At 47.5% G+C, this 17,808-nt stretch overlaps 1 protein-coding gene and 1 long non-coding RNA gene across 18 annotated transcripts in view; one reads left to right on the top strand and one right to left on the bottom strand.

The window, feature by feature from the left end:
* Nucleotides 1–1,079: 1,079 nt before the first annotated feature.
* lrrfip1a (leucine rich repeat (in FLII) interacting protein 1a) overlaps nt 1,080–17,808 on the top strand; it is a 23,256-nt gene continuing 6,527 nt past the window's right edge. For 2 of the 17 annotated variants that reach the window (XM_052081914.1, XM_052081899.1), the window contains exons 1-20: nt 1,082–1,792; nt 7,231–7,317; nt 9,410–9,427; nt 9,532–9,603; nt 10,335–10,376; nt 11,058–11,108; nt 12,209–12,271; nt 12,365–12,406; nt 12,850–12,930; nt 13,276–13,344; nt 13,880–14,005; nt 14,122–14,220; nt 14,642–14,668; nt 14,815–14,940; nt 15,067–15,138; nt 15,546–15,716; nt 16,341–16,433; nt 16,595–16,687; nt 16,834–16,926; nt 17,288–17,435. In XM_052081914.1, the coding sequence (XP_051937874.1) occupies nt 1,703–1,792; nt 7,231–7,317; nt 9,410–9,427; nt 9,532–9,603; nt 10,335–10,376; nt 11,058–11,108; nt 12,209–12,271; nt 12,365–12,406; nt 12,850–12,930; nt 13,276–13,344; nt 13,880–14,005; nt 14,122–14,220; nt 14,642–14,668; nt 14,815–14,940; nt 15,067–15,138; nt 15,546–15,716; nt 16,341–16,433; nt 16,595–16,687; nt 16,834–16,926; nt 17,288–17,435 (1,663 nt within the window). In that variant the 5' untranslated portion in view covers nt 1,082–1,702. Of the gene's footprint in view, nt 1,793–7,230; nt 7,318–7,620; nt 8,199–9,409; nt 9,428–9,531; nt 9,604–10,334; nt 10,377–11,057; nt 11,109–12,208; nt 12,272–12,364; nt 12,407–12,849; nt 12,931–13,275; nt 13,345–13,879; nt 14,006–14,121; nt 14,221–14,641; nt 14,669–14,814; nt 14,941–15,066; nt 15,139–15,545; nt 15,717–16,340; nt 16,434–16,594; nt 16,688–16,833; nt 16,927–17,287; nt 17,436–17,808 lie in introns of those variants that run through there. The other 15 variants (XM_052081898.1, XM_052081901.1, XM_052081902.1 and 12 more) reach the window with 15 other exon arrangements.
* Nucleotides 5,461–6,549, bottom strand: LOC127611428 (uncharacterized). Its single transcript, XR_007965319.1, has 2 exons — nt 6,206–6,549; nt 5,461–5,693 (listed from the first exon to the last, which is right to left on the bottom strand). It is a non-coding gene; the product is annotated as an uncharacterized LOC127611428 (long non-coding RNA).

Here is a 17,808-nt window from a genome sequence, read left to right as displayed (position 1 = left end):
ATTCCAACTACTACTCTGACTATTATCGCTGCGAGTCGTAATTTTACTTTGACTTCTACCCCGCCTTTATGACCTCCTACTAACTACTTCTCTGCATTACTGCTACTGCATGTCCATTGTGTGTGTGTTTAAAGGCGGGTGTGGAGTAAATCCCGAGTATTCCTTGGCAGCTGCAAGACGTTGCTTCCCATGACCTCAGTGAGGTTTACAAGTCCCTGTGTGCTCGTCTTCTCCAGTAAACTGCTACTCTTATCTAAACACAGAGAGGAGAGTGGAGAGAAGGAACGTACTGGAAGAGGTGCCGGTACCACACGTTGGTTTTGACTACACGTCAACAGATGCACAACTAACAGTCTTGTCCATTGTTGTCGCTACATGGCATCATCTCTTTATTCCGGCATTTGTGTGGTCAGAACAAGTTTTGTCATCCAAGTTTTTTTTTTAACAGTTCAATCATGTGAAATCCACCAGTGCTCGTGTGCATGTTTCCTTTTATTTTTCATCTGCTCAACATAAATGACCTTTACTCTCCTGGAGACATCGTCTTCACGAAGGAATGTTGAGTGTGCTTATGTTGATATCTTTTCAGACTATTGGAGCACATTCAACACAAACACTGCCGCAATTCATCATTAAAATAATCACAAAGGCACGTAAACATGCCACATTGCTCAGTCTGTGTAACGTTCATCCTTTCGAGCTTTTGCCCAAATCAAGCAGAGCAATTGCACAAAATTGCCTGAATCAAGCAGTGTAATGCACAAAATGGACACTTGAGGGCGCCGTTGCCTTCCTATTACACTGACTTACTCCAATACAAAATGTACTTCAAATAATTCACGTCAGATAAAATGAATGATCTGGTCTCTATTTAGGTAATAATAGCCACAATTACATGATACCGGCAGATAGTTATCAATAGTTGCGGTTTTGGATCACTGTGTCTTTAAACAAAGGGTACGTCTTATTTTAGAAGTTGGTGGCAATGGATTTTAAAAATAGTAGGGGCCGTTGCGTTCAAATGCCGTGCGAAATATCACCGGGCTTTACTAATCACCCTCGCGTACATTAGTGTACTAATTAAGACGCCAACGAATACACACGTGTTGTCTCGCGAAATTCGACACTGCAAATTAACGGACTGAAATGTTTAAACTGCTCTACACAAGAGTGCCAAAAGTGAAATTGTGACGTGCTCATTGATCAACGTTCTCTTGAACGTCGCCGCTTGTTGTGCAAATGCGTCGCGTGTAGTTAGTTCCGTCAATCCATCGACATATTCCCACGTCCATTGAAGGCAGCGTCATTGAGTGACGACTGGAAGTGAAGTTGGTCCCCGCTTTCGACTCCACAACGCTTGAATAATTTTAATGTTTTAACTTGAGCGAATTATCTGGCCGTGAAAAAAAAAAGTTGTCTTACCACGCGGGGAAAATGCAGACAATTGAAATGGATATGGTGGCGACTCGCGCGTGAGAGTGGCTCCCGAAACACAGGAAGACGCGTGAACGACGGATGTGTGACCGTGACGACCGTAGACTCGTTTTGTTTCATGTCCTCGTCTGAAGTTGACGTGTTGGGCGACTAGTTCAAGCTTCAGCCTCACCGAGGCTTCTTCTTCTTCTTGCTGTGGGGTGGACCGAACGCGAGCCCCCAGAACTGCGTCGCGTGTGCTCGCATACGTGCTCTCGTGGGTTCCAACATGGGCACCCAGGGCACAGGACGGAAAAGAAACAGCAACAAGGAGAGATCCACGGCAGAGGACGATGCCTTAAATCTCATCGCCCGAGAGGTGAGTTCCAACTCTGCGCAAATCGTGTATCTTTTAGGCTTGGACAGAGTGACTTAAGTCAACGAATCGTTTTGATTCAAGCTCAAACCGATTCACCAAAGTCATCTCGGAATGACTCAAAGCACGTTTTCAGATTGACAGTCATCGTGTGGACTTAAATGAGCCGGACATCAAAAATATATTTCTCATCTGAAGTGAAAGACATCCAAGTGCTTTTGTTGTTATTAACGCTACTTTTCTTTCAAGTGACCACATTCTCTTTGAATTGTACTCATCAAAGACCACCCCATGTGAGCCACACAAGTTAAGTGAGAAACAATAAATTGTTTGGAGTCATCTTGTATCGTCTCCGAACATACATGCTGGTCTTCTCATATAAATTGGAAATCATCCCAAAAGTTAGGTATCATATGAGCCAGGTTTGAGATGAACGACCAAAGTCGTGGTATTGGCCCAGAACACGCTCAGGAAAAACAATCAATAGTTTCACTTGTCCCAAAGCCCTTGTTGTCATGTCATTTAAACTTGACACGGGTGGCAGATGCCATCTAGTATTTTAAAGGAGACATATTGATATTTCCCCAAAATGAAAAACAACCAAATGAGCTCGAATAGTGTTTTTCAAGATTGCCGCCAATTGTTTTGATTGTCCCAAAAGCCACCAGTGGCTTTCAAGCGTGAAAGAAGTGACAAAAGTAAACTTATGTTGACCCCCTTCTTAAGTAAAAACAACCAATTGTTCCAGTTTGTGGTAATAGGACTGTGTCTGACTATATAGAATTAGGACTTCCTGGTGGAGTTTGGTTATTCTTCAACTTGTGTTGGCGCAATATGAAAAATGTTCACCCGAAAAGCCAATGTATCATCGTCATCATTTAATTTCCTGCAGTCAAGTCATTTTGAAAACCTACTTGGTGCCTTCCTACTTCTGCAAGCTTCACAGTTACTAATACACAGTTAAATCATTTGCAAATATGCAATGGGTCAGTTTGACCCGCAAAGTAACAGGAGGGGTTGATGATGTGTGTGCAGTTGGTGTAAACATAAGCCACCAGCAATGAAAATGATTTTGCTGTTCATCGGCAAACACGCATGTACTAACTTGCACACCGACCGGCTGGGTTATGATCACAGTGACGCAAGACTGCACCTGAGCTGCTCTTACTAAACGTGTTGAACTCAGGTTTGGGGCAGCCCCCCCACATCCTTTAATGTGATCCATCCATCCATCCATCCATTTTCCGATCCGCTTGATCCTCACTAGGGTTGCGGGGGGTGCCGGAGCCCATCCCAGCCGTCTTTGGGCAGTAGGCGGGGGACACCCTGAATCGGTTGCCAGCCAATCGCAGGGCACACAGAGACAAACAACCATCCACGCCCACATTCACACCTAGGGACAATTTAGAACGTCCAATCAGCCTGCCATGCATGTTTTTGGAATGTGGGAGGAAACCGGAGCACCCGGAGAAAACCCACGCAGGCCCGGGGAGAACATGCAAACTCCACACAGGGAGGCCGCAGCTGGAATCGAACCCGGTACCTCAGCACTGTGAAGCCGACGTGCTAGCCACTGGACTACCGGGCCGCCCTCTTTAATGTGATGAGTGATGTAATTTGTTTGACTGCTCAGGGGATGATATACGCCGGTCCCAAATTCGGTAATCGTCAGTTACTTGCGATAACTGCCACTGAACACAAGAGAAACGACCACAACGGCTCGCGACGTAGTCCGAGTCGATGTCTCCACGATGTGGATGACATCACTAACTTCGCACTCCCCCTCTGGCACACTTGGAAGAAGTGAGCCGTTGCCCAGCAGCGCTGCTCGAGCGACCGCTCCTCGAGCGACCGCTCCTCTCACAGCTGTACACGAGCCAAATAAATGGAGCGGGGCGGTGTCAAAAATTGCCCTTAATTGTCCTCGCTTCCTTAGCCCGTTAGTCACCGAATGCAGAATGCAAACCCGCCAAACAACTACAAATCATTTTTTCTCGGGTTTTCTATCCTTAAAGCAGCGGAAAATCTTGTGCGCCTTTTAAAAGTGGCAGCAAAGTCCAATCCCTCGAATGTGATGAACTGGGTGGTGGTCCAACCACGCCGATGAGTCGGCCCTGCACCGCTAAAGAGTTTAAAAATAGCTTGCAGAAAAGATCAGCTGTCGCAACGCCCTGGTTTTAGAGGAGGCCCGTGTGGACTACGCTCGGGAGGGAGGGGGGGGGGGGGGTGGAAGCGATGCCGCTTGCTTAAATGTTTGTTGTACTGGACGATCGTTGAGCTTAACCCTGTCATGCAAACACAATAAAATGCCAGGTTGTACTCAGTGAAGCTCAGTGGGGGCGTTCTGAGAGCGTGAGGAGTGGATTAGTCTGGGGTGGGGGGTTGGTGGTGAAGACGGAGGTGGGGGGGCCGAGGAGCAGCCATATATAGAGAACAAGCCTGTGAACATCTGTCCCGCATGCAAACAAAGCTTGTTAATCATTGCGGGGAGGGCACAAGCAAAGTTCCACGTGCACATGAGTCAAGAAACACGCAAAGAGAAAGATTTGCTCGGGCGGGACACGCCGCCGATGCGCCACTCCAGGCCAGCCAACGCGGTTCCTCTTGCTCCATTTCCTGCCTGTGCGCCCTCTGAAGCTGGCCAGAAGCGTTTCTCCTTAAAAGGAGGCGCTGCATTTTGGGTTCACTTCCTTCTCGTGACGTCATCTCGGCAGATTGTTATCACCAAGCGCTTCCTGTTTATTTGTCCCGCCGTCGGCGAGAGGAAGTGCGTGGTCGCCAGTGGCGTTCAGGTGTTGGGGCCAAGTAGTCCAGTCATACTCCGTCCTCGCTATGCCAAAAGTCGCCAAAATGGATGATATCTGATTCAATGAAAGCTTAATCGGATGAATAACAAAAAAACAAAAGTGTGCGGTGAAATCAAAATCAATATTTCATCTCATCTCACAGCTGAAATATTTTCCGTTTGGGAAAGCGCAACAGCAGTTGTCTCGTCTTGATGGAAAGCGCAACTTTACTAAAATTTTTACTAAAACTTTACTAAATTACTTTGTCTTTTTAGATAAGATAAGATAAGATAAGATATCCTTTATTCGTCCCACACTGGGGAAATTTACAGCCTCCAGCAGCAAGAATGTATGTAGAAAGAAGAAAGAGAAAAAAAACGACAAACATCTTTCAATTAAATGCAATATGAACACAAAATGGATAAATCGCAGTACTATTTACAATTTTCCTTCACATCATTTAATTATTATGATTGTTATTTTTTATTCATCAGCCTGACAGCAGTCGGTAGGAACGAGCGTCGGTATCTCTCCTTCTTGCAGCGCGGGTGTTTTAGGACAGTGAAACGGTGATAGGTTCTTCTTTTTAGGAAAGTGTTGTAGGAAAACCTCTGTGAGGCTCAGGCTGAGCCGCGCCGTATTTCTTTGCCGAAGCGACCCGCGCTTGGACTGCAAGCTGCCAGCCGTCGTCCTGTCCTTTCCCAAAGCGGCGCGTTAAACTCGTGAGGAATTTGCGCTTACGGTCTTGCTGTTTGCGTTTCTCGCTTTGTGACCAGGCGGCTGCGTTCATGTTGTTGGAGTGCTCCGGACTTGACGTTAGCCTTCGGATTTATTGTTTGAAATCAAGTCGGAATGGCTCGGGAAGTCCTGTGTAGTCACGTCCTTTTTTTTTTTTTTTTCCATTGAGATGGCAGTTTTATTTGGTGCGTTTGTAACCGCGCTGGAGATTTCATCATGTTCCAAATATGGTACCTTGCGCTTCATTTTCCCCCTGGAGGAGTCACCCTATTGAAAACGCGCTGAATTACATCCCCTTTTTAGTCCATTTAGGGCAATATAAATAGCTGTGATGGCAGGCCAAAAAAAAAAAAAAAAAAAGGAGTTCCACATCTTTCGGCCTAGTTCGGTTAATCCAGGCGTGTCCAAAGTCCGCCCCGCGGGCCAAATCCGGCCCGCGGTCGAATTTCATCCGGCCCTCGGCCCCCATCATAAAATCAGTGCCGTCTGGCCCGCAGGTTGGGCGCAATGGAACACGTGTTGCATTGACTGAGGTCTCGTAGACTGGTGAGTGATGTTTCATAGAGTACTGCTTCCCTCTAGTGGCTAAATGAGTAATAGCATTCACTAAATGAGTAATAGCATTTAGACACTAGAGGGCATCACTCACGAGTTAACAAGACATCACTCCGTGTTTATATTGACTGATATGTCATATTTCCAATTCCTGCTTCAAATGAACCAAAAGAAATTCTTAAGATTGTTGAAATTAAAATAAAAATGGAAATGTCAAACAGACTGGCTTACTAAAATTTGTTGAACAATATTGTTGTTCAATGTAAAGAATGTCAGCCAAGGTCGGCCCCCCGACATTTTACCACAAAATCTGTCCCCCTTGACAAAAAGTTTGGACACCCCTGGGTTAATCCCTCTCACGGTGGCTACACAGACGAGTCACTCATTTATGGGTACTATTGATCCATTTAAAGTGCGTGTCTGTGTTTATTTTGACTCAATTGTATTCATGTTGTGCTAAAAAGCGAGCTCACGCCGTGCGACAAATGTCTCTTAGAAGAAGTCATCCAAGTTGTCGGAGTTGGTCGTTGATCTCGAACGAGTCGCAAACACATTTGGCATTTCACGTCATTCGAAGTCAGGAAGCACAAAATGGGCTGGCCGCATCCGGGCGTGGTCTGCTTCCGACGTGAGTTGGCGTTCAAAAGAAAGCCACCATTCAACCAACCGATCGCATTGCGACACTCGACCGTTTTCCTTCATTACTTAATTGCTCCCATGGAATATGACAAAACGCCCGTCACCTCCCTACCCGCCACTAGCGCTCAACTCTGCATCTGACACCAGCGCAGCTCTGCTTAACTTTGACCCCGTGGTGGTCGCAGCAGTTAAAAGGCCGCCGTTCCCTCAGACTGCCCGCCCTCTTTCCAGCAGAAGGACCAAAACTCGTCGGAGGAAGCGCTGCGCTGTGTTCCCGTTGCTTGCTCATTGCTGGCCGACGTGAAGGAAATGCATTTAGCGCAAGAATAGGAGGCCTTTCTGTGGCCCTGCCCGCTTTGGCGAGCAAGACGGAGCGCCACACGGCGACCACAATGTTAGGAGGAAGGAAACGCTTACACATACTTTGAGCCGCATGCCCGTGCGCACGCACAAGTTGCGCTTTGAGAGGTCCTTTTAAGGAGAAGGCCCTTCGTTCGATTCATTGCCCAGTGGAGCCATGGGAAAGTTCGCCATGGCTCCGCTTCTAAAAATATATCCGGAGCTTCTCTCATTTTTAGTGTTTGTACACAACCACGTGTAACATTTCATGCCGCGACTGATCACCGCAATACTCGCTTGTGTTTTGGCAGATGTATAAAACAAACGCTCCCATTGCTGTCTTAACAATTTCCTTTTTTTTTTTCCTGCCTGTTCCTCTTCCAGGCTGAGGCCCGACTGGCAGCCAAGAGGGCGGCGAGGGCGGAAGCCAGAGAGATCCGCATGCGGGAACTCGAGAGGCAACAAAAAGAGGTGAACAAAATGAAAAGGCAGTCGGCGCGTCGTTTGACGTCATCCAAGTTGAAGCCAGCCAAACGGAAGGAAGGAAGGAAGCCCTGTGGAAATTAGAATGTGCCGCTTCCAATAGTTTTTTTTTTTGGGGGGGGGGGGAGTTTATTCTCCGGTTTAGCACGTCGGCTGCGTAGCAAGGGGGACTTTTTTTATAGCTCCCTATTATTAGCATCATGTAATCTCATATGCAGTCAGACCTCTGCCCCCCCCCCCCACACACACACAATATGCATTACCATGTCAGCTATTTGACCACTTTTTTAAAAAAAATTTTAAACGGCAATAACATGCAAGTTCATCATGTCATCTGTTCCCGAGCACTACGTTATTCTTGTATTCAGCCGAAACCCAGTCGCTGAAGTCATATGTACGGGATTACTGATCATTGTTGTGTGTGTGTGTGTGTGTGTGTGTGTGTGTTAAATCCTTTAACTCGGTTGTAAAGTAGCTTAGCAGGTTGCGCTCCCTGGTCCAAGTCGCAATGCTGCACTCGGTTCACGTTGTTGACTCCAGAAATGGGGCTCCCAGCCGCCGGCAGGTGATTGGTAACGGTTGCGTTGTCGAACATTGAAGACATGGGAAGACATGGCAGATGGATGATTGATTTTCAATTGGATTGAGATTGGCTCCTCCCCCTGTTTGCCTTTTGGATTGAAATTGCGACGTTCCCATACCGCTGCGATCCGTCCCTATTGGTTCTTACCGACTGGGCGCCGAAGAATGCCTTCCGTCCGGTTATCCTGATGTCGACAAAAACGACCGGGCGTCTCCTCGCGGGGAGGAGACTGAGGGCGGCCTTCACCAGGCGCCCTCGGAGCCCCCCTGTCCAAAAGAGCAGCACGGTGAGTTAAATGGCAGACGTGCAAGCGGGATAAGCAGATTTTGCAACTCGTTCCGTGAATGGGTAGAAGGGGGCCTCTTGGCTTTCCACCCCCAAATCCCCAAATTTGAGAAACCTCTCGGTTGGGTGAAGAGCTAATAAATGACAAAAGAAACAAAATGGAAGAAGCACTGCCTATCTCTCCCCCGGTGGTGCGACGGTGTAAAAATCGGGAGACGTTGACCTTCAACAGCAAAATGGCTGATCCAGGACAAACAAATTCTTGAGCTAGCAAGTCTGCCGCAGTAGCTCATCGGGACGGAACCCGAGCCAGAACATTGGATACGCGAGGGCATTACTGCTATCGAGGAGAGTGTTAATGAGGTCGTGAAGGGGGGGGGGGGGGGGGGGTAAGCGGCAAATCTGCTCCCGAAAGCCAGAATTACAAGGCGGTCAATCCACGTATTGGGCAAGCGTACAGTACAAGGGAGACGGCGGCGGTAAATCTGATTGAAGTGCAGAGTCGCTGGACGGAAAGGGTAGCCACGAGCTCAGCGGCGGAATCGGAGAGCGCCGAGCGAGACCGCGATCCAATCGAGGGGAAAAGATTCGTTTTAGAAGTGATCAAGCGGATCGTCGCGACTCGAGTTCAATTCGCCATCTGCGGCTCGGAGTGGAAAAAAGTGGCTTAGCTTCGCTTAGCGTTAGCACAGGGCGATTGACTTTGGCTCTGCCACCAGTAAGCTTCCTCTCGCTTCAGGGGGTCCTGGCGACAAGCCATCGGCAACGGCCGACAAACCGGCAACATCGGAGCCGAATATTGCGGCTGCCTGGATTCAAAGTATCAATTGTGACGGCCAGCGAGCCTGAATGGCGTCTCTGGGGACCAGACCAAGATCAGGGGGCATCGTTGAAATCGTCACATAAGTGATAGACACAGTAGAGAATGACTTGCGCCCCTTGAAGGCGGCCATTTTCCGGCAGTGATTCAGCTTCTGGCACAAAATGCGAGCAGCGGGGCCTCGATTGTGACGGGGTTGCCTTCTTCCAGTGGCGACGTAACCCGAATTTTATCTGCAAGTTAGAATGTAGTCTTATCACGGTGATCCAAGATTCAGGTGCCATTTTTGCACTTTCTGCCTGGCAGGTTTCTGTTTCCATACTTTTTGACATCTTCCGATTTCTATTTCTCTCTCTCTCTCGCCCCCTCCCCCGATTGCTGGCGGTGTGCAGATCTTTCAGGTGCAGAAGGTATGCGTCTTACTCAAAGCGCGTGCTTCGAGCAATATTGCCGATGGTTTATTTGTTTCCTAACTTGCTTTTGGGTTGTTGTTGTTTTTTTTTCCCCCTTTTAGAAGTATTATGGCTTGAATCCCAAATCAGATGACAGATCAGACAGCAAATGGGGAGATATTGAGCAATGGATGGTACCGCTTTTGTACTGCGATGACACTGCACTACTAACTCGAATGCACGTTTACGTTCGCGTAATTGCTTTGAGTTGTAATTTTTGGGCGTGAGCCTTTTCCCGTCTGGATTTGTTGTTGTTTGTGTTTCCCCTTTATCAAGAGAGAACTCATTGTCATGAATCCAAGCTTGATCCCCCGTTTAAAAAAAATGGTCGTAGAGGAGTAGGGTTGACTCTTTGGCCCGCAGTCAGCTTGACCTCTCGGTGTGGACTGCCTGACATTTGCCGTGTCGGATTTCTCGTGCCACGACTGAGTTCAAATTTCACCAGGAAAGTTTACTGACAGCATGTTGACTGTTTGACGTGAACAAATACTAACCATGACCAAAGAGATGTCACTTTTTTGGAATTGGATCGGCAACATGCCGTGCTTGAAGTCTGACAATCCTGCTAACTTTGAGCTACTTTTGAGCTCTGGCCCAAAAATCCGGGAAAGTGAAACGGTGGAAAACAACGTGATGCTGAATCTCCGCAATTCACCACGACGTGGTTCATTCAGGCTGCACATTTCCAGCAGTTGTCTTCCAATTCATTTGACATCTTGTCACAAACAGAGTGTCCAGCATCATCGAGTGCTTTAATGTGAACTCTTTCAAATCTACCGCCGCCTTGTTTGTGCCGCCTCCTCCCCCCCTCGCGTCATCCCCCTTTTTCCCTTTCGTCACCTTTTGCCTTCCTCCCACCACGCAGGAAGACAGTGAGCGATACTCACGACCCCCACAGCCGCACACGGTTTGTAGCCCCTCCCTCCTGTTTCTTCTCCTCCGTTCAGTTCTTCGCTGTCCCGTACAAATCTGAGCTAAAGCTCCCATAATGCCTTGGTATGAGCAAAGCGCTCACAGTATTAGCTACATTGAATTCGGATGTCTTTTTAAAATTTAAATCAAACATCTCCAGTGTTTGTTTGTTTTTTGTCTCATCTGGATTATGTAACAGGTGCATCTGAATAAAAAGCAGGAGATCATGGAAATGTTTTGGTAGTTATTTCGATTCATCCAAAATCCAAAATTCATACCATTTTGGCTGTTTTTCATGGAATTGTCAAATTTCTTGGAATTGGGAATTCGGGGCATTCATTCATCAATCATTAAAATGATTTAAACAGTGAATAATATAAAGAACCAAATTCCGTGTGTGTGTGTGTAGTGTATCTATATCATGATTTCCAATTTTTTTATGGAGCAACTGAAATCCAAATTCCAGAATATTCAACGTTGCCATGCCCCCTGGACATGATGCAATTAGTACCTCCTGCGTGTATCGGTTTACTCCGCGTCATTTTCACATCTCGTCTATAAACGAGCAAGAATATGAAAGCGCCCGACTCGCTCCGCACGGGGCATCGTGAATTTTCCAGGACAAAAAGTTCTCAACCCTGATTGTCCTTTGCCATCTGTTTTATGTCTCACACAGCTTTCGGATGACGACGAACGCACGTCCGTGGGAAGCCGAGGCAGCGCCAGGGTCAGTATCAAAAACACGCCGAGAGATGCCGACGTCCTCGTCGTCGTATTTTCATGTTTCCGTGCGTACGGTGGAGGGTTTTTTTCTGCCAAAATCTGAACATGCTCTACAAAACAGAGTTCATGTCTCCGCGTTGTGACATGCAATGTTTTGATTGTCTTGACTAGGGGGGGTGGGGCACTTTTCTTTTGTTTTTCCTAAGACTAGAGTAGTTTGACAAAAGGACGTTGAAGGACACGTGGGAATTGTTTTAAATTGTTGGGGTGCAAAAAAGTGTTTCCCTTTCAAAGAGTCTGGCATCGTAGTTGATGTTTTCGTGTCTCTTGCACAGTCGGATCTCGATGCGGTTCACTGTGCCAGGGTAAGCCTGGTGCTCTGGAATGGAAACGTTTGAACAACACAATATTTCTCCCAGTGTGTGTGAAATATTGTATGCCCCCCCTCCCCTTTTTTTTTTTTTTTTACTGCTTGTGCATGATCCTGCGTAATGGATTTTGAGCTTTGCGGGTGTCCATAAAGTCTGGGCACCTTCTGGTTAAACAAAAACACAACAAAACAATTGTATTCAGTGTGGGACGAATAAAGGATATCTTATCTTATCTTATCTTAACGTATTCAATCGTAATGTTGATCAATAATATTTCCAAGCGTGATCGTTCTAAGACCTCCACCAGTTCACGTTGACATTTGCCGGCCTCCACCAAGTATTGCGTGTCCTCTTGCTCTTTTGCACAATAGGCGGAATCTGTGACTAAGCACCCCCCCCCCCCCCCACACCACCACCACCCCCCATTGTGGATATCTCGCCTTTGGTAGCCTTGTGCTGTTCTATGTGCCTTTTTAATCACGTAGCCTTGGAAGTTGAACCCAGTTTTTGCCGAGACAAGGCACACAACCAAATAAATGACATGAAGTATTTATACTGAAATAATAATCAAGGGCAATTTCAATCACGGCATACTCGGAGCGATAACGAATCCACATTGCATGTAATCACGTTTTATTCCCATGTGTGCTTATGTGGTTGCGGAAAAATGACTCGACGCGCCATTTGCTCGTATCCTCACGCTGATCTCGTTCTTTCTGGCACACTCTTAAAGAGCTCGTCGTCGCTCTCGCATAAGTCCAAGAAGAAAAAGAAGCATAAGCACAAAGAGAAGGATGTACGTATGTCATTGCCCGACGATTGTGGGGTGAAATTAATACTCTTTTGCGGCCAATAACAAATATGCCTTTTGTGCACTCTTGCTTTGTAGAGGAACGGCCACGATGATGAGTACGGTGTTCTATCCAGCCGGGTTAGTAGGCGCTTGTTGCAATGACGCTTCTATTAACACCGGAGTGGTTTGAGGGGAAACCCCCCAATTTGCAGTCTTCATACAGTTGATTGTTTTGGGTGAAAGTAGAGTGTGATGTGTGTGTGCCGGAATCATTTCCTTTACCAATGAACTGACATCCACCTTCTGCTTGTTGTTTATTTTGCGGATTACACATCACCTTCCGTGCAGGGTTGATAAGATTTGCCCCCGTGACTGTAAGGTGACGTGTCATCAAGGACACGGACGGGGGGTGTCGTTTCGCCGCAACCCTTTTGTGTTCATGGATTTATGGTGATGACCGAAATTGGCTAAACTATTCTAGGCAATGGATTGCCCCCCCCCTGGAAGATTGTAACTGGTTTGCAATTACAAGTTGTCTTCATTCCAAATTCTCCGTTTGACGTATGCGGGCTCCCTCTCAGGCATCGTACGCCTCGTCTGACTCGTACAGCCTCAATGGTCTGCCCGCCGGCCGGAATCCGGGTTCAAGTGGCACCTACCAGGTTCGTATGGAACAAACTCTGCATGAAAAAAGACCCGGCGAGGGCTGCCCCTCTGCCAAGAGAATCTTTTGCCAACATCACACTTGATCAGCCAGTCATATCATTGCCATCGTTTCATTGACTTTTTATGGACTCGCAAGTCATTAGCGACACACATTTGGATCATTCTTAAGCTCCCGAAACGAAGCGCTGGCGGCGCCGCCACTTTTTTAACTCCCCTGAGTCGCTTGCAACCAGACGTGCGTGAGATTTCTTGCCACCGAATAGAAATGACGAAATGTAAACATGCTGGAACGTGAGCAAAAAGCGCCGGTTGTCGTCTGTATCATGTCGCATCAAATCCAGAGCTCCTTATACGAGGACGGTCTCTGCTCCGGGTCGCGGCGACTCTCCGGCTCCAACTTTGGCTCCCATGTAAGTTTTGTTTGTTTGTTTGTTTGTTTGGCATGGTGACGTTTTTTGGGTGTGTCGGGTTGCCTTTTCAAGTCATGAAATAATTGTTTTGATTTGCCGTGTGGCAAGTTTGCATTTGCTTTGACCCGATGTGTGTAGTGGTATGCTAACAGCGCATGGCAGATTGTTGAAGTGTTCAAACGTTAGCCGACATCGACTCGTTTCCTGTCACCTGTTTTTAAAGCAAACTTCACTGTGTTGCCAGCCGGTTTCAAGCGGTTTGACCGATCTTTTAAGACCCACTTTCACCAGAAAAACGTTTTGTCTCTAGAAGTAGAACATAGGCTGGTTTCCCCCCTAGCCCCCAATTAAAATGTAATGAGGTCATCACATCACTGCACTTATTTGACGCCAACTGCGACTACTTTTGTGTTACCACCGGCTTTGGTGGCTTCTTAGACCACAGCAAACATTAATAGGTGCCATGTTCGAGGACGGCATGTGCATGTTAGTCCAATTTGCCGGATGGGAGCATCACCGTGTGCCTCCTCGACAGCCTCTCGAGTACAGCGGCTGCCGCAGCTCCAACTCCAGAACTTCCAGCCGGGCCAATTCTGCCCGTACCAGCCCAGCGGTGAGCCGTCCACATAGCCTGCCCGCAAGTCATGAAATGCAGCCGCCTGTAAAGTCTTCAATGTTTTTGGCGGATGGCTGCGCTCGTTTGCTTTGGGCTGATTTTTGTCCCTTTGGTCTGAATGGCCATCTGTTGTCTGCACCCCCCCGCGGTGGGTCATCCAGGACAACGCTGGCTCTGTCGCCAGTCTGTACAGAAGCACTTCCAGTAGCAGAGGCCTCCCCAGAGATCTGGACGATGTTACTATTCCCGATTTTTCTGACGTGAGTCTCCTTTCCCGCCCCCAGGAGGCCCAGGCCTTTGAGATTGCCGTTTTCAGTCTCCCGCATCCTCCCTTTTACGCACTTTTAACCCTGGTCTGTGTTGTTGTGTCAAACACGGACAGATTTCGATACAGTGTCAACTCACAAGATAACTTTTAACTTCGGGGTGTTCCGATCACGGTTTCACGCTGCTGATTCCCGATACCGATCATCCATGACTTGAGATCGCCTGATAACCGATCGCATGGATTAGCTGTTGTGGAGCAAAATGCACGTCCTTAAAAAAAAAAGTGTGTATGCGTAATGCTGAGTGACCCAAACTCCGGATTTGGGCACTGGTGTCTTTCTTAGATGCTTGTAGGCCCAGTGGCCTCCATATCGGCCTGACTTGCCAGTAATCGCTTTTTCCTTGCCAACACAGGTCGACGACAGGGATTATCTGGAGAAAGTAAGTGGAACGCCAAACACCGAGCGGGTTCCTCGGCCTGTTTTACTTTGTATGCAGCGATGGCTGTTTGAAAGTGCTCAAGAAATACTCTTGACTTGACTTATTTATTTGCATTACTCAACTGCGGCTCGATGACGTTTTGGCAGGGTTCCCGAGCGGCTTCCGCGTTAACGCCGGCCACTCTCTCCTCCCTCGGCGGGACTTCCTCGCGGAGAGCAAGCGTAGAGACCGCCATCACGGTCGACGCCGAAACGGCAACGAGAGAAATTAAGGTAGCGCGAATAGACGATCCTCATTCGCTCCGCAAACGCGTCCGTAATCTTCCTTCCTGCTTTGCCGTCTGCGGGTGGCTCTCGCTTGACGCTTCCCTTGCTCACTGCTGCCGCTCTTTTCACCAGGAAATTCATGAACTGAAGGATCAGATCCAAGATGTGGAGTCCAAGTACAATCAGAACCTAAAAGAAGTCAAGGTATAAGAACCTGAGACTTGATTTTTTTCTTTCTTTCTTTCTTTTTTTTTGGTATGCCGTTACAAAATAAAACTCAAGTCGCCTGGACTGTTTTTGTAGCACCCTAACATGCGCCTGACGATGCATCTTCTCCTTCCACAGTTTGCGTCTTCTTTCTGTCTGCTTGCTTGTAGCTCTTGCTAGATACGGTAATAGTGTCCCTCCCACTTTATCACTAAATCCTCGATCACCAGAACACTTGGTGACAAGGATGGGAAAGTATTTCCGGAAAATCCTAGCGTCAACACCTTCAAGTTCACATGCAATTGATTCCGAGATTGTGACCAAGACCAAGACCCAGATCTTGAGAAAATGGGGTGCGAGAACAATGAATTGGCCTCATGTTTACGTTGTTTACGTTTGTCTAGGAGGCGTTAACAGAAGTGGAGGAGAAATACCGCAAGGCCATGGTGTCCAATGCCCAGCTGGACAATGAAAAAAACAACCTGATGTACCAGGTGGACACACTGAAAGACTCGCTGACAGAACTGGAAGAACTCCTGTCCGAGTCGAGGCGGGAGTACGAAGAGAAGGTCAAGGTATGGCACGCAGTCATTTGCAATTCATGTCGTCACGATACGTACGAGACGATTTCGAAGTGCTCTCTGCGAGTTTTATTGGTGGACTGGTTATATACATACAAGCGGGCCTCCACAAACAGAAGGCCCTTAGTTATTTGTTCCGGGGCTGCTTTGCTACATCCGGCACTGGGCGTCTTTGAATCTATGCTGGTTCGAATGGAATCCAGAGGACTCTCAAAGCTCGCAATGCCTTCATAGTCCTCTGCATTCAAGCAGAAGGTGCTTGAGAGCGCTTCATGTCACTTCTGCTTTTGGAGTCTTGGAGTCGGCGTAGGCCAGTGGGCAATGAAATCTCAGACTACCAAGGCACTCCCAAACAAAAAGTACTGACCGGTGTCAGAAAGCAAGGCCACTGGTCCATTAAATACCCGACTAAGCGGAGCATTATGTTTGTCCAGGCTGCTTTCAGGAGTTGGTTTCAATGACGTTGATTCATGGTAGCCACAAAAATGAAATTTTCAGTGGTTCATTTTTCATCACATTTTTGCATTTAGTGATACTTTGGTATTTTCAGTGACCGGGTGTATTTCTTTTTTTCTTGCGGTGTGTGTGTGTGCTCAATCGCTCCCGATCCCCCCGCAGGACTTTGAACGCGAGAAACATGCCCACAGTGTTCTTCAGTTCCAGTTCAACGAAATGAAAGAGACGCTGAAACAAAGCGAGGAGCTGCTCAATGTGAGTGTTCACTTGATGACGGCGTCGATGAACGCTTGGCGTGGCCATCACTTGCGTGCTCGGATGTCATTTCACCCGGATTTTCCAGTTCCCGCATCAAGCTTGTCACCGCTTTCTTTTGCCTCTGCTTTTCTCTCCTGTCCTTTCTTGCCTCTCTGTAGGAGATCCGTCAGTTGCGTTTGAAACAGGAGGCTTTTGCTAGGGAAATATCGGATCTACAAGAGACGGTGGAGTGGAAGGATAAGAAAATTGGGGTACGGCCCCGATTCTCCGGCGCTTCTGCATTTCTTGGTGTCTACTTTCACCGGCGCGAAACTGACCTCACCCTTCTTACTTTTGTCTTCCGACTCCCTTGACCCTTTTCACTCTCCTCTTCACTGCGCACCGCAAATCTGATCAGGCCTTAGAGCGACAGAAAGAATACACGGACGCAATCCGAACTGAGCGAGACGAACTCAGAGAAGAGGTTGTGAAGCTGAAAGATATTCTAAAGGTACTTGTTGTCAGGCCCCGACCGACCTCTTACAGTTCTACGGAAAGTCGCCAAAATTTGACACCTTGCTCCAGCCACAGAGATCTCCCATCGGTTTAGTGATGCGTTTTAGTTCGACGTGATTCAAATTTGAAAGCAATCACAAAAACCGTACAAAGTTGGTCTTGAAGAACCAGCTGAAATTCTGAATCAGAAAGTGACAGATGGGTGGTGTTGAGCGATCTTTACAAGGATTTGCGGTGAAAAAGAAGGTATATGTACTTCCTTTTGTACCGCTAAGCTTTTAGCTGAATGTTGCCGTTTTTATTGGAGTGATATCATTTGATTTGAAGCTTACGATAGCAACTTTTTCCCTCCCCAGAAACACGGAATAGTACTCGGACCCGATCTGAGCCTCAATGGCGATAGCAGCGAGACGGAAACGGACGTCGCCACCAGCGGCGGCGATGCCGCTCCCCAGCAGGCTCAGGCTTCGCCGACCTCCCCGTCGGAGGGCAACGGCATGCTCGGTAAAACACACTTGGAAACACGGAGCATCTTTACTCTTTTGCATGGCTTTGCATGAGACCAACTGAAGATGTTCATTTCCAAAAGGTACACTTTGAGTCAATTGAGTTACAAGTAGCCACGGGAGAAATGAAAGAAACCCTTGAGTCATGACATTTAGGCCGACCATTTTCGTACGGTGCTCATTTGAATTCTAACGGGTATACTTTTGGACTAACATCTTGAAGTTTTCATGCTCTTTTTGATGCGTCATGTGATACCTCCTGATTCATCTCCAAACTTAGAGGCACTACACGCTTCTGCCATGATGAGTGCTCAATCATCACATCCCAGTCCGTTAGAATGACATTTATTAGATATTTGGACTATCTACAA

This window comes from Hippocampus zosterae, chromosome 12 (genome assembly GCF_025434085.1).
Source record: "Hippocampus zosterae strain Florida chromosome 12, ASM2543408v3, whole genome shotgun sequence".
Taxonomy (NCBI): domain Eukaryota; kingdom Metazoa; phylum Chordata; class Actinopteri; order Syngnathiformes; family Syngnathidae; genus Hippocampus; species Hippocampus zosterae.
The sequence above is the reverse complement of the archived record's forward strand: the minus strand, read 5'-3'. Positions and strand labels throughout refer to the sequence as shown.